This window comes from Homarus americanus, unplaced genomic scaffold (genome assembly GCF_018991925.1).
Source record: "Homarus americanus isolate GMGI-L3 unplaced genomic scaffold, GMGI_Hamer_2.0 scaffold51476, whole genome shotgun sequence".
In the NCBI taxonomy this organism is placed as follows: domain Eukaryota; kingdom Metazoa; phylum Arthropoda; class Malacostraca; order Decapoda; family Nephropidae; genus Homarus; species Homarus americanus.
In genome coordinates, this window is record NW_024736148.1 from 5,421,510 (window position 1) to 5,438,422 (window position 16,913).

The 16,913-nt window shown below is 38.1% G+C and overlaps 1 protein-coding gene across 1 annotated transcript; it reads right to left on the reverse strand.

Annotated features, from left to right (window-relative positions):
- Window positions 1-315: 315 nt before the first annotated feature.
- On the reverse strand, window positions 316-12,613 carry LOC121872082 (WD repeat-containing protein 20-like; the record flags this gene model as incomplete). The annotated part of the gene is given in 2 exon segments (XM_042374771.1): window positions 316-2,987; window positions 11,321-12,613. Coding segments are annotated over 2 exon segments (1,296 nt in total). The 3' UTR covers window positions 316-2,897.
- Between the last annotated feature and the right edge of the window lie 4,300 nt (window positions 12,614-16,913).

Genomic DNA, 16,913 nt, shown 5'->3' on the forward strand with positions numbered 1-16,913 from the left:
ATAATTCCAAAAGCATCATATATATATATATATATATATATATATATATATATATATATATATATATATATATATATATATATATATATATATATATATATATATATATATATATATATATATATATATATATATATATATATATATATATATATATATGTGTGTGTGTGTGTGTATATATATATATATATATATATATATGCACACACAATGTGTGTGTATATATATATATATATATATATATATATATATATATATATATATATATATATATATATATATATATATATATATATATATATATATATATGTGTGTGTGTGTGTGGAGAAATTAACTCAGGATTCCAATGCAATATTAAATTACAATGGTATGTACAGCATATGAGTTCCCAGTTAACACTGGAAATTGCTTCTACAAATTCTTTTGTATATAATTGCATATATATTTAAAAGCTCTATACCACAGAAATAATCATGAATTAATAACCCTAAGAAGGATGATACAAGAATATGAAAATATCAGGAACTAAGGAACTACCATGTTTCATTTTGCTTCAGAGCAGCAATAACTAATGTAAACATGATTAACATTTACTACAGTATAAAGACCTCCTAGGAAGCACCCATAATTCACCTTAAAGAAAGTAAGTCTTACTTCAACATTTAAAATATTGTTCACTTTGATATTGTTATATCTTTCTTGTGGTGTAATCATCCTGTACCTGCTGCAATTACATCATCAAAGTTAACAAGATCTTCAAAGGAATATTTATGTAGGAGGGATTCTAAGCCAGACACATACATAGTCAAGCTGTAAAAGGCATAATAGTTTTAAAAAATAAAAGGCAATACCTGGATTTGTTTTGTATCAATGAAGGAATTGCTAGCACTGCTATGTAATTTTATAGTTCCTTTGTAACTGGTGAGTCTTGTCACATAATAGCATGTAATACCAAATATTTTGACCACTGGGCTGTGAAAATTTAGTAGCTCTTAAAGTTAAGAAATTATTTTTTATGGCTCATTTAAATATCAGGAAAAATATGAAAAAATTACAATTAGTCTAAAATTATACATTCTGTAATAAAGAAGAGTTGTAATGCAAACATCGACAACATTTATGGGTCAAACTGATTAGGTATTCTGTGAAGAAAAAGGAATTAGTGTGGATAGTAATGGAAAACCAACTTTTACAGTGAATATTTATGGAGATGACCCAAAGATTGAGGGGCATTGAGGGGGCCATGAATTAAATATTGCCAAGCAATAAACAAAAGGAAGAAACTGATACAACTCTTGAATGATAAAATTAACCCAGATATGAACCAGCCTAACCATCAAATTAATAATCTGATTTGGTCAATTTGGCTGGCAGCCAACCCAAATGGAAAATACTTGAAGATATTAAATTATTCCAGGTCACTAAAGGGAAATCTAGACAAGTCATCTCTGCTGTATTGTGGGGAACAGTATAATATACATTTACACTATTGTAAGCCTTTCCATGCTATGGCTGAGGGAGGCCAGAATCAAGAGCAACAGACACTTGACACATAAACCAGAACAATGTTATGAAATTTGTCAAAATGTTCATAATTCCCAGTAGATCCTGGTTAAACTTAATATGGAACACAAAGCTTCAATGCCAATTAGAATTTCAAATTAAAATTAAAAATATTTGGAATTATATTAATTTATCAATATTGCCCATTGGTGACAAACAATAAACAAAAACAGATTCTACAAGGACCTAGTACATATATTAGCAGTAACACCAAAATGTACTGACTACAGCATGTTAAGTTTTCCTTATACAAGTGTATTATTAGTACCATTTTATCTTCTGGAGCTCCCATCTTCATCTACATTTATGAACCCACTGTATAACTGCTACTGATTTTCACCTTCAATTACTCAGAACAAATTGCAAGAGCAAAATATAGAAAAATAAAAGTATGAACTACTTTGAAGCCATTATTTACACATTAAGCAAGGTGGTTGTAGGCAAATCTCCTCCACAAATTTCAGCCAATGAATAACTGAAGATGAAAGTGGAGAAAAATCTTCATGAGAGATAGAATATTCAGGGGCTGATAAAAAGAAAACAAAGGGATGCAGATGGAGGACTGATTGTGGGTTGGGACATATCAAAAGGTTATTTTTCAGTAAGTGGGTTAAATGGAACCATTATGGTGAAATATGTACTGGTCACAGAAATAAAGCATAATAAAGATAAAACTTAATACAAGCACTAAAAAGACCACAACAAATCAGCATATAGACTCTAGACACACGCACTCATGCACCAATTGCAGAACAGTATTGAAATACATTTGTAAAATAAAGATGCTTAAATGTTACCAGACTCAAAGTGAAGACAATACCTGTCAGTTATGCACAAACATCAAAATTCAAAAAAAATAATAATAATAACACATAGAATAGAATTTTAAATCCGTATTCCCAAAATCCAAAGAATTATTTGAAATGACTTATTTCAGGAGCAGGAGAGATGGGCTTGAAAAGGTTAATGCAATAGCTTAGGCACCTATCAATGGCAAATCAAGACACATTTCAGTAACTGTAACTGGCTTCACTGTTACACCCTCTCAATTCCCATGTTCAGTCAGTACAGGCTGTGAAATCTTCAGACATCAGTAACAATGACTTGGGGAGGAAGTATCAAGCCCTCTGAACAACTCACAGAGTACAATATATAACCACCTTCAAACTGACTGGCCATTACAATATCCCACCCCATCCCACCAGTAAAGACAGACACACTCAATAACATTATAGTATCACGGCAACACACCCACACCAGAAGTCCGGGATGATGACCACAATGTTGTAGCACTTGTCCAGAGATCTGTGACAACTGCCACCACTTCCTGAGGCTACACTACTGTTCCACCCGAGGCTATGGGACCTCCACCCATGGCCACAGCAGTTGTTGGACTGGGTGTAGAGTGCTGGTTGCTGCCAGGCTGCAAAATAAATTACCATTACAACCAGAGTTTCAACTAAATCATCAGTTAAATGCTACAAAGAGGATCAAGGTGGTCATGGCCTCCTTAAACAGCTGTACATTATTAACATGCAAAGAGATTAAGGAGACTCTTGCAATGAAATAAATACATACATGTTTAAAGACTAAAGTACGGCCAAATTAATAATTTTCCGACTACAGTGGTCCCTTGGTTAACGAACACAATTCGTTCCACAGAACCGTTCGTTAACCGAAAATTTCGTTAACCGAATCCTTTGTTTCAATGGGATATTGGGTAATTGGTTCCAGCTCACAGAAAAGTACATACAAAGTAAAAAAAAAAAATGCGGTAAAGTACACTTACTTTGAGGTGTGTATGTAGAAGGTTCCTGGTTGATGATGATGATGGGAATTAGAAGTGGGGGCAGAGGACAAGGGAGAAGAGAAGGAAGTGGGGATGGAGGAGAAATCACCTTTCAGGGGACCCATGCTTGATGTAGTAATTTCACTAGGTGTAATTCAAGATTATTTTATTTAAATCAATACTGCACTGCGCTATATATTATCAATATGTTAACTAAATTTCAGAATGACAAATAATTTTAATGTAAAAATGCAAAAATATTCAAGACACCAACAAAATCGATGTTCACTCCACTGTCAACAAAGCCAAACTGACGCCTGGTGGCTGATGGGCGCACAAAAAACTAGTTCCCTCTACTGCATATATTATCAACATGTTAACTAAATTTTAAAATGACTAATAATTTTAATATAAAAAATGCAAAAATATTAAAGAGCACAACTTTCTTGATATTTACTCCACTGAAAACGAATGTAAACATAGAACAGATTACTGAATTGGCAGACTAGCCAATCAGCTGATGCTCACAACAAAACGTGTTTTTCATAAGGATATCGTTAATCGAAGTTTTGTTCGTTAACCGAATTGAAGATCCTTATGGGAGGTAATTCGTTAACTGAAATTTCGTTAATCGAACCGTTATTTAACCGAGGGACCACCGTATAAGCTAATGAAGATTTTGTTTGAGGAACAACCTTAACTGACGTTTTACAAAAAGCATCAATAGTCAATTGACGATGATATCTCCAACTGTAGCTCATTATACAACATACTGTAATGCTATAAATCTTCCACAAATAATTAAGAAGTACAATCTTAGTACTAGTACTTCACCTATCCATGCAGCTACATCATTTGTTGGATGAATTTGTTTTTAAACGTATGTTTGCAAACACAACCTCTAACAGACAGACCTTTGATTATACAAAGAAAACTTTTAGTTACAAGAATTCATGATAAAACATATTCACATAGATAACTACAGTATATACCCCCACCCAGGCTGAAAGGATAAACATACTACTGGACACATTATGTTTATTTCAGTACAACCCTCTTGAAAAAAAACAAATAAAAATAAATAAATAAATATGGAAAAAGCAGATATTGCTGGGGTGTATTTATATGTCAATTTTGGGTTGTATGATACAGGAGTTCAAAAATATTAACTAGGAGAATAATTCTTCTGAAGTTTTAGGTACAGTTTCACCCAAAAGTTCGTTAACTCTCCCAGCCAGCTACTGCTGCACTGCCTGTTTCAGATGTATGAACTTGAGTCTGTTACTTCGAACCTTTAGATGCATTTGTATCAGTTTCATGTTCTGGTTGGTACTGAGGCAGTTCCTAACATCTAAAGCACGCAGTGCAGCAATAGCTGGCTGGGAGAGTGTGGTGAAAGAAGACTAGAGTTGACCTTTTTCTAGGCTTTATTGTTCATATAACTGACCAAGGGTAGTATGGCATCTGGAAGAGAACAAAAGAATATTCTAGTAAGTGAAGGGAATAATGAAAATTGCTAATATAATATAACCCCAAACAAAACAAAACCCAATGATAAGAAACATAACATAACACGATAGAAGACGGGTTCAAGTGTACAAGTGTAGCATAATTTTATTACATTCTACCCATCTTGCTAAATTAGACATCAGGACAACCGTAAAAATCAGGCTTCCGACCTACACGACCCGATCGACGAGGAAGCGAGGGTGAATCTGTCAAAACAGCTTCATGCAGACGAGTATCACTTGAAACGTCATCCCTGACAGGAGATTCAGCCACTCGAGTGCCGGGTGTAGGTTCAAGGGGCACCGAGGTAACTCAGTCGGTTCAGGATCAACAGTATCTGCAACAGCTTGTCCAGCAGGGGCCAGATCTCGGAGTGACACGGTAGACTGTCTTCCATCAGGGAACCGAACGTGGGCGTACTGTGGATTGGCTTCCAGAAGCTCAACCTCATCAACCAGAGGGTCGTACTTACTGTTCCTGACATGCCTTCGTAGCAAGACTGGTCCATGAGGAGAGCCAGGTTGGCATCGAACTACCACGGGCTGATCGGCGTTGGAAGTTGAACAGTTTTTAACGAGGCGTTTTGTTGGTGGCAGTACATAACAGAGACCGAATAGAATGAAGTGCATCAGGTAACACAGATTCCCAATTAGTTTCTACGATGTTCTTGGACCTAAGAGTGAGTGCAATGGTTTTCTATATTATTCTGTTGTAGCGCTTGCACTGACCATTTCCTCTACGGTTGTATGGGGTAGTTCGGCTGGTAGACACACCATAACTAGTGAGGAAATCTCTCAGCTCTCGGCTCATGAAGGAGGTGCCTTGATCCGAGTGGACATAAGCAGGCATGCCGAATATAGCGAATAACTGATGCAGACACTTGATGACTGTTGCGGCGGTCATGTCTTCGCATGCAAACGCGAAGGGGAATCGTGAATGTTCGTCAACCACGGTTAGTAAGTATCAATTTCGGGAAATTGATGTTTAACCGTTCAAAAGGCCAAGTAGCTTTGATGAGAGCGGTTGTGTCGGATTTGTAGAACTGAGGTTTAAGCCTGGCACAGGTAGAGCACTCGGCACATACCTTCTTGATGTCATCTACAGAATATGATAAGTTGCGAATACGGATGAAGTGAGCCATCCTTGTGACTCCTGGATGACATAGCTGATGGAGATCTGACAGATTGTTGTGGTTGGTAGCCAAACAGAAGGCTCTGGATAGAGCATCAGTAGTTGAGTTTTCAGTCCCTGGCCGATAGACAATGTCGTAGTCAAAGCAGGCTAGTTCGACCCGCCATTGTTGGATCTTGGCGTTCTTGATTTTTCCCAGCTTCTTGGAGTGGAACATGAAGGACACAGATCGCTGATCGGTGATGAGAGTAAAGTATCTGCCAGATGTTTCTATTTCCTTACTGCTTCAACGATAGCATAGGCCTCTTTTTCGACAGAAGAGTGTCTGCACTCACTGTCTGAGAGTGTTCTCGAGAAGAATGCAACTGGTCTACATGCTTGATTCAGGGAGGCAGCGATAGAAGAGTCGGAAGCGTCGGTTTCTACTATGAATGGAATCGTCTCATCAATCGAGCTGACTACCGCACTTGCTATTTCCTCTTTAAGATTTTCAAAGGTGGAGACTGCTTCCCCTTGGAGAGGGAATATCTGAGCCTTGACCAAAGGTCTGACCTTGTCAGAAAAGTGTGAGATCCACTGAGAATAGTATGAAGAGAGTCCTATCACGCGTCGTAGAGCAGGTAAGTCTTTTGGAAGTGGCAATTCCTTCAGAGGACGCAAGCGATCGGCGTCTGGCTTGAGAGTACCATGCAATATGGTGTAGCCCAACAAATCAATCGACGTTGCTGAGAAGACAGATTTGTCTTCATTGAAGGTGAATTTTTACTTCTTTGCTACCTCAAGGAATCTGGACAGATTTTCATCGTGCTCCTGTTGAGACGAACCGGCAATAGTGATGTTGTCAATGTACGCGAAAGTACCCAGCAGTTCGTTTCTATGTATGAATTCATCGATGGTTCGTTGGAAACCAGCCACGCCGTTCATCACTCCGAATGGGACCCTACGGAACTGGTAAAATTTACCGTTCGCCTCAAAGACAGTGAATGGCTTGTCCGTATCCCGTATAGGGATCTGATGGTACGCACTCTTTAGGTCGAGAGCACTGAATATCTTGTAACGAGACAGGTTAGTCACCAAGTCATCTTTCCAGGGCAAGGGATAAGCATCCAGCTGGGTATACCTGTTGATGGTTTGGCTGTAGTCGACAACAAGTCGCTTTCTGTGCGCCTCATTAGTAGTGATGAGGACTTGCGCCCTCCACGGTGAAGTGCTGGGTTCGATTATTCCTTCCGACAACATCTTATCCACTTCACCTTGGATGAAAGCCCTGTCCGCTTAACTAAATCACCTTGACTTATCTCAAGAGGTTTACAAGGGGAGGTCAGATTAGAGAAGAGATGGTGGATCGACCAAAGCAAATGTTAGGCTACAAGCAACTGTATTATCTCCGATGATGAGGTGCTCTTTAGGCCCACCGAAATCAATAGTAACACCACTATATAGGCTCATGAAATCTTGACCAAGAATAATGTCACTGCATAGGTCGGGAAGAACAGTTAGTCGAGTATCTGGATAGAGTTTCCCCTTAAGGGTAATGTCCACAGTACAGTGACCTAATACTGGCGACGATAGGGAAGACGAAGCCATAGACATGTGACCTAACCCTGGATGACACTTCAGAGATTTCTGCTGTATATAGCGGTTTGATACAAACGATTTTGAGCTCCAGGTATCAACAAGGGCTGTAGCTGTATCGTCATTAACAAGCACATATACGGTAGATCGAGCGAGACAGCCAGGGGAAGTCGCAGATATTGCAGCCAAAGTAGGAGAGTGTAAGACCGCACAAGTGAAAGATGAAGTAGCAGGTGAGAAACGAGATGATCTGCATACTTTTGCAAAATGGCCTTTCTTGTCGCATTTGTGGCAAGTTGAATCACGCGCAGGACACTGAGGTCGGTTATGCCGTGCTCCACCACAGAAATAACACTTTGGTTGCTGAATGGTAGCTAAGAGAGGGGTACAAATTTTGATTGGCTGGCCAGCAGAAAAAGACCTAAATCGTAATGTGACCCATGACTGAGGAAGGGCTGCCTATGCCTGATCTAAATGAATGGAATTAACCTGTAATACTATCAGCACTCGATATGCATGGTTACGGTCCATTCTTCCCAATAGAATCTAACATTACAGATAGCTACTTTACTTAAATGGCTGCTGATATCAATATGCATGGAAGGAACTCTTTGGCAATTTCGTGCCTGCAATTCCAGACATCTCCATATGCCAAGAGCTTTTAATATGTGAAATCTAACAGACCCACACAGAGGAGGGTGTAAGGAGTGTGAATTTACCCCATTGCTCACACTTAACTTTATCTAGTGCTACACTCCCCTCTATCACTACAATACTGATTAGCAACACTACACATCACCAGATTTTTAGGACAAAACCATTACAGTATAAAAAAGTACTTTATTTATTTATGAGCCGCAAAAATTATATTAAAAATGAATCAACCGAAACATAAATGAACTACACCCACCCCTCGTTTTACGCGAGGTTACGTTCTTGAAAACCACCGCTTAATTAAAAAAGCATAAATTAAACATAATTTTCCCATAGAATACATATAAATGGTACAGGTTAGGGGAACCATCATATACCACACAGGGCACGAACAGTGCTCTCACTTAAACCAAGCACGAGGCCAACCTCCGACACACTCTCTCACTTAAACCAAGCACACGGCCAACCTCCGACATACTCTCTCACTTAAACCAAGCACACGGCCAACCTCCGACACACTCTCTCACTTAAACCAAGCACACGGCCAACCTCCGACACACTCTCTCACTTAAACCAAGCATGAGGCCAACCTCCGACACACTCTCTCACTTAAACCAACCCAACCTCCACACTTTTAAACCAAGCTCCAACACACACTCTCTCACTTAAACCAAGCACACAACCTCCGACACACTCTCTCACTTAAACCAAGCACAGGCCAACCTCACACTCTCACTTAAACCAAGCATGAGGCCAACCTCCCACACTCTCACTTAAAACCAAGCATGAGGCAACCTCACACACTCTCTCACTTAAACCAAGCACCAACCTCCGACACACTCTCTCCAAGCCAAGGCCAACCTCTCTCTCACTTAAACCAAGCACAAGGCCAACCTCCGACACTCTCTCACTTAAACCAAGCATGAGGCCAACCTCCGACACACTCTCCACAAACCAAGCACGAGGCCAACCTCCGACACAGTCTCTCACTTAAACCAAGCACAAAGCCAACCTCCGACACACTCTCTCACTTAAACCAAGCATGAGGCCAACCTCCGACACACTCTCTCACTTAAACCAAGCACGAGGCCAACCTCCGACACACTCTCTCACTTAAACCAAGCATGAGGCCAACCTCCAACACACGCTCTCACTTAAACCAAGCATGAGGCCAACCTCCAACACACTCTCTCACTTAAACCAAGCACGAGGCCAGCCTCCGACACACGCTCTCACTTAAACCAAGCATGAGGCCAACCTCCGACACACGCTCCCACTTAATCCAAGCATGAGGCCAACCTCCGACACACTCTCTCACTTGAACCAAGCACGAGGCCAACCTCCGACACACGCTCTCCTTTCTGAAAGCGGGTCATCACATATAATTTCACGTCCATTGCGATTGTTTTTCGTGCCTTTTAAGCTTTAGGCGCCCCAGAGGAGGCAGATGGACGTTTTCCAGACATGGTCAATGGGGAAAACAGCGTTTAACACTAAAAATGTATGTGATAAACACACAATGCAAATGAGAGCACAGAGAAAAGGTAGTGCTGGTGTGAAGCGATACGCAGGGAGCTTGCTGGACGTCGTCACAGTTGTTGTACAGAATACTTCATTGTCATCATTATCTTCATCATTAGTACAGGTAGTTCTGCTATAACGCGATAATTGTGTTCTTGTAAAATATCGTGTTATAGAAAATCGCGTAATAGAAATAACAGGGCTTATGGAGAAAATAGGGTTAGGTGCAGATTACTCGAAATCGAAAAAATTTAGTAACTAGCCTAACACAAAGGATAGCACAGTCTAATTAAATGTTACATTCATATCTAATAATGAAATCATACAGTAAATGTAACACTTTACCTTGAAAATATATGAATGTAACTTGATGGGGGAGAAGGGTGATTTTGAGGTTGATAACATCGAGCTTCTCTTCAAGTGTTATATCCTTTCTTTTACGATCATCACCGGGAATTCTATCACCAGAACGCTTCTTGGAGATATTCTTCTTTACCATATTCACAATTAATACCACAAAATTGGAGAAATAGTAAGCAAAAATCGCGTTATAGCAAACAAGCGTTCGCGTTATACAAATATCGTTCCTAATTCATAAATCGCGTTACAGCAAATTCGCGTTATCAAAACACGCGTTATAGCAGAACTCACTGTAGTAATAATCTTTATTATTACATTATTATAATAATAATTATTATTAATAATAGTATAAAAATCATTGATGTTGATATGACTGAGACTTTATAGTAAACTTGCAAGCAACTCACCAGGCATCACACACGACCAGGCGAATACGCACAGCAAATTTAAACTGTCTTGACCGCATTATTTCAAAAATAGGTGAGCGTAAATAAATTAGCTTTTGGTATTGATTGAACAATCGAGTAATTCCAAAAACGTTTAAATCAAACATGCGTAAAATGCGAGTTACTGTACCTGCATACAGGGTGACAGCAAAAGTTCACACTGTGTCTGTTCAACAAATACTGCTTCAATGTCTTGACAAATACATAACAGATCATTCATACTTAAAATAAGATTGTACTGTACAGTACCTATACCTCACACCCTAAGCTTATATTTGCCATTTGCCCTTGGCTGTGCATCACTAATTTCACTGGTAATCCCAATAATTTGTTTTTGAAATGACTTAGTAATATTTAAAATAAACTATAAAACAAGATAACAATTCTATCGGTAACTTTTGGCAGTTTAAGAAATTAAACGGTAAATTAGAAAAGCACTATGAGCTTTAGTTTCAAGAGATCTCCAACTTACTGAATGTCACAGCAGTTCTGTGGAATCTTATAAAACATTTACTAAAATTACAAAAACAACATTTAAACCTGCTCATAAAATAGCACACAAAGGCACTACTATATGCTCAGAATTTAGTTTCTGAGTCCAGGGAAATCCTCTCTGGAGTGTGAAGAAAAATAGTGTATATTTTCAAATATTCTTAAATTAAGAACAGTTCTTATTATGGATGCTAAATCATAAAAAAAATATATTTAATATTAATTCCAGATATATCCATACAAAACTGACTAAGATCTAAGAAAAAATAATAAGCTTACCTGTTTGCCCGGCCGACACCAGGTGAGCACACAGCCATCCTGACAGGAGGTAATGAGGCAGTCTTCTCTAAAGATGAGCCCAGAGAGACGTTCATGACCAATTTTTTTGCAAATCATGGGTTCTAGCACTGGGCACTCATCTAAACGTGGACAGAGGGATGTGCCCATGGGCCGGAAGTTTTCCTCAGGTGGCATAGTTGATCCTCCTACTTGATTTTTATTTACAGAACCTTTACAATTTTGCGTAGGATTTTTCGATGCTAAACTTAGGCTTCGTTTATGGTCTTTTTCTCCTTTTTCTTTGTCCTTTTTTTCACCAAAGTTGAGGTTTGCCAATTTGGCCGTGAGGGAATTAGTTGAGTGGGAGTGATGAGAAGAATCACTACCAACAGAAGACTCTTTTACATTGTTGCACTTGGCATTTGCTGTAGGTTGTCCTGTTTGAGGTATACCTGTTCCCCCACTTACACTCCCCCCTCCACTGCTACTTACGACTGTGCTTGATCTTGGCCGCAAGTATGGTTGCGTTAAAACGTCATCCTTGAGGTCCCATAAACATAGCAAAGTGTCTTGACCAACTGAACCAAGCCTATAACTAGTTACAGTTAACCCCAGTCCTTCTGAGGCTAAAGAGTTTCTGTTTGAATTCGGCCTGGAATTTGGTGCACTATTATTTGCTTTACTACCCCTCACATCATTGCCAATGCTATTGTGTTTGACAGTGTTGACAGTGTCTTCATTACACATATCTAAACTATCCATATCACTATATAAGGTTGTAAAGGAATCAAACGCAACCACAGTGACCCAGCTTTTATGTCCTTGTCCTCTGGCCACAACTCTTTTTTCATGAAATGACCAGATAGTTATGAGGTCATCCTCACCGCCCGAGACAATGTAACGACCATCAGGTGACCAACAAACACATAATAAACCCCCATAGTAACTTCTGGCACTACCCACTAGGTCCATAGTATCAAAGTTAAAGACTTTCAAGTATCCATCCTGGGACACCACAGCCAAGTATTTTGAGCACGGTGAGAAGGCAAACTCATTGATGCTTCCCTCACCAATCACCCATCTATAAAGAGGGTTTCTAGTACTTTTGGTTTTGCATGTATAGACGGAGTATCCCTCGCCCTGTTTGAAGAGCTGGTAGTGAGGTCTGTCAACACCACACAGTAGTTCCTCATTGTATGTGTACATGTGTCCACTGCTGTGGGCAGCCAGGAACTGGTTGGGAGAGCCTGGTATCCATCGGACACAGGTTACTTTGGTTTTGTCTATTAACCTCTGCAAAAATAAAATGGGCATGAGAAGTAGTGTACAATACTATACCGGAAAAAGATTATTGCCATTAAAGATTTTCTCCAACAACTGTTAAGTACAGTGAACACCTGCAAGATCAAATTTAACATTAACCTTTTCATTTACAATAAATATATAAAGCATCTTAATTTATAAAAATATACTTCCTTGATTATTTTGGGTACAGTAACTTTTATCTTAACACTCTTGGGGTTTTCATACGCAAATTGGCTATGATCTAAATTATCGCTTTAGGGTTTTCATATGCAAATTTGCGTATGAACTAAAAAATTACAATAAAAGAATTTCATGTTTGCGTATGAATGCTAGATATGCAAGACACACATTTGGCAATGTCAGTTTGATCTGGCACCTATGTAGACTGCCTCCAAGGTTACGTGAGTGACCACACCAGTCGCCCTTTGTGGTTCAACGGCACAAGATATAATCTTGACCTACATTTCCAACCATTTTCTCGTGGCTTGTGTTGATTTCTCATTCAACAAAGTGATTTAATCTATTGATAACAGTGTTGTGATAATTGTAAACCTTGCTTCATGTTGCTGGCAAAGGTGGGGGATATAAAAAGTACATGGCATCCTGAGGCCTCTCCCAGTGTCCCTAGTCCTTCTAGTGCAAATGGTAGTTTGTCTGGCTCTTCAAAAAGCAGTCCTAGTGCAAAATGAACTGCCCAGCATGTCATTGTGGCTAAAATAAATAAATAAAAAGTGTTGCACATGTGGCACCTCAGCCATCACAGTGTGGCTTACCTCATGATGCTCATCTCCCTCACAAGTGTGTGCTACCCGTATTCCCACTAAAACTAGATTTAGTCGCCTTGTTCAGGCTAAGTACGGCACTGTGGGGCACGGAGGGACATCACCAAGTGCTTCAGACGTAGAGCGAGGGGCGACCTGATAGAGGTGTATAAGTGGAAGGCAGGGCTAAACAAAGGGGACATTACAAAGGTACTCAAATTATCCAACCAGGAGCGAACTCGTAACAATGGTTTTAAATTAGACAAATTTAGATTTAGGCGTGAAATAGGTAAACACTGGTTTGGAAACAGAGTAGTGGATGAATGGAACAAGTTACCAAATATCATCATTAACTCGAATCCGCTGAATTGCTTCAAACATAGGTTGGATGCTCATATGAGCAATAGGGGTTGGGTGTAAACGGGACTGCCCAGTATGGGCCAATAGGCCCGCTGCAGTTTCCTCCATTCTTATGTTCTTATGTTCTTTAACATCTAACAACATGTAAGTACAGTACAGAAAATCATTTATTTTCATTAAAAAAAATTATTTAACTTTATAACTATAGTTAACCAATGACTTACAATTATTATTTCATGTGAATTTCGAAAATACTAAGCATTTATAAACACATTATGTATAATTTATGTAAAAAATATAGAAAATTTGAGAGAGGAATATTCACATTTGGAAGCTTGAGAGGCAGCCATGCAGTAAAAATTGTGTTATACTCGTGCTTACATATAGATTTAACCATTTTATTATCATTACCTATATGAAACTACAGTATTTGTATTTAATGAATGTATTTACAATGCTAATGCAACAAACCCAAACTTTTTATCTCCAATAATAAGCTTGCAATGACTCGATATGTACAATTATCTTTTACGCTTTGAGGGAAAAAATTAATAATCTGTACCTGGTCTTGGTGTGCTCATCGTAACACAATATTTACACCACTATTACCAAGCGAAATATTAATTTTTTCACAACTTTTCTTCTATAACTATTTTTTGCTAAATATGTACGCTTTATAATGACATACGGTTCATATTGCATTCACATGAAATAATGAAGGTATAAAGTGATGTACTGTATGTATAAACATTTTCATTAAGCGTAAAAAATTTTTTTTTTCTACTCGCACTTGCTCTTCGAAATAATTATTTTATCGTGATTACTCATATAAAACTGTTTGTAGATAATTTATTTACAGCGATAATGCAACAAACCCAACTTTTTTTATTTCAAATAGTAAGCTTGCTATGACTCATTACGTAAGTGGTGCAATCGAGAGCGGTGAGGTGAGTAACCAGCCAGACCTTGAGCACCTCCCTAGACACATTAATGACATTTACTAGAAAATATGACATCAACTGTACTGAGCAACAATGGTCGCTATGTCAGTACAGTAAATCTTCGTTTAACGTTGCCCCCGATAACGTTATTTCGTTATAACGTCGCTACTCTTTAGTTACCAATAATTCAGTTAACGTCCTGACGACTCAATATAACGTCGTTTTTAGCTTTGTTATTAATAACAGGTAAAAGAAATAATTGTCCTAAGGGCAAACACATAAAGGGAATATACATTTATTTGCACACAATTAAAAATGTTGCACCCCCCACCCGTTCAGCAAATGTTATTCACAGCCATTTTGAGAACCTAATCCCCGCAAATTTTAAGGGCATGCTGCATATACATACATACAGGAAAACCTCGATGAACGATGGAGCTAGGTTCCTGAAAAACCAATTTATAAGTGAAATATCGTAGACAGGGAGCATTATAACATGATTTCAATGGGATACATTCCCAGCCAGTCCCCAAACACACATTTATCACCAAAAAAAAATGCCTACACTTATAAAATCAAAAGAAAACTATTAAACAACACTCACCAAATCATGAAGAACAACCCTGGTCATCCTTCCATGTTCCCTTTGAGGCTAAGGAGACTCTTATTGGTGGCATGGAGGCTTCACTCTGACTCCCACACAGCCTCTGGGGAGTTTCATGCCGCTTCACAATGTCAAGCTTCACTTCGAAGTGTCTTTGCAGTGATGCTTGACATTGTGAAGCGGCATGAAACTCCCCAGAGACTGTGTGGGATACCTCGGCCTTCCCAGACATTTTCAAAGTTACACTGCTCATTTCACAGTCACAAAAACAGAGCAAACGATGATAATGTAAAAACACTGATAGAAGCCTACACTGCTCACATCATTGTCACAACAACAGAGGCAACACACTTTACAGTCACAAAAACACAGAAATTATCACTTAACAGTCACTATAACACAGTTCAATCTAAATGTTAGTGCTGTTCTCTCACTATAAGGGAAACAAAAATTAAGCACGTACAATGTCCATACAACCAACGAAGCTGAACAATAATCTTGGAGCTACACGATGGCGGGGAGATGCGATTGACAAAGTTACCAAGTGCAGGACTGTAGTATGCGGGTTGGCTGTGTGGCGAAGGGTGGGTAGATATTACCATGGCTGACAAGTGTAGCGAGAGATGAGTGGTGCATCGGGTTAAATATTGTTTCATAAAATGTCACTGACTTGACGTAGAAAAATAAAATTTGCATTGTTGGAACCCTTGTAAGACATCAATTTATATGAGTATAAACAACCCATAGTTTGCATTAGAGATAAAAAATAATAATTTCCACCCAATGGACATCGATGGATATCACTAAAGCGAAAATTTTTTATGGTATACAGTGAGATGGTATTAATTCAAGACCATCATTAAAGGGGAATATTGCTGAACGAGACATTAGTTATTGAGGTTACCTGTATATATATATATATATATATATATATATATATATATATATATATATATATATATATATATATATATATATATATATATATATATATATATATATATATATATATATATATATATATATATATATATATATATATATATATATATATATATATATATATACAATCACCCACCACTAGCATTTACTTAAATCCCTGACCTAATGTATGGGACCAGAACTACTAAACTATACCACAAGAGTACCAAAAGCAGTTCTAGACTAGTGATATTTCACACAAAGCTTGTTCATCGAGCTGATGGCGCCGTGAACTCTCTCTATTGGGAACTGCCCGTACAGTTTATATGGGACTAAAAATGTGTGTGTGTGTATATATATATATATATATATATATATATATATATATATATATATATATATATATATATATATATATATATATATATATATATATAAGGGTGTGTCATAGGAGGAAGATCAGCTAAAAACCACGGGCCCATCACTTTTTGGTAGATTTTAGTGCATATAAACCGAAAATAATTTCAGTTTCAATATTTTGCAACCTTGCTAGGTAAATTTTAGCGTGAAATTTATCGAAAATCTAACGACAGCTGCAATAGTGCATTACAATAAATAGTGAATATTTTCTGACTTCATTCTTTAACAACAACCCAACTAACAATATTTTTTTTCTGTTTCAGACTTGATGCATTTTATAA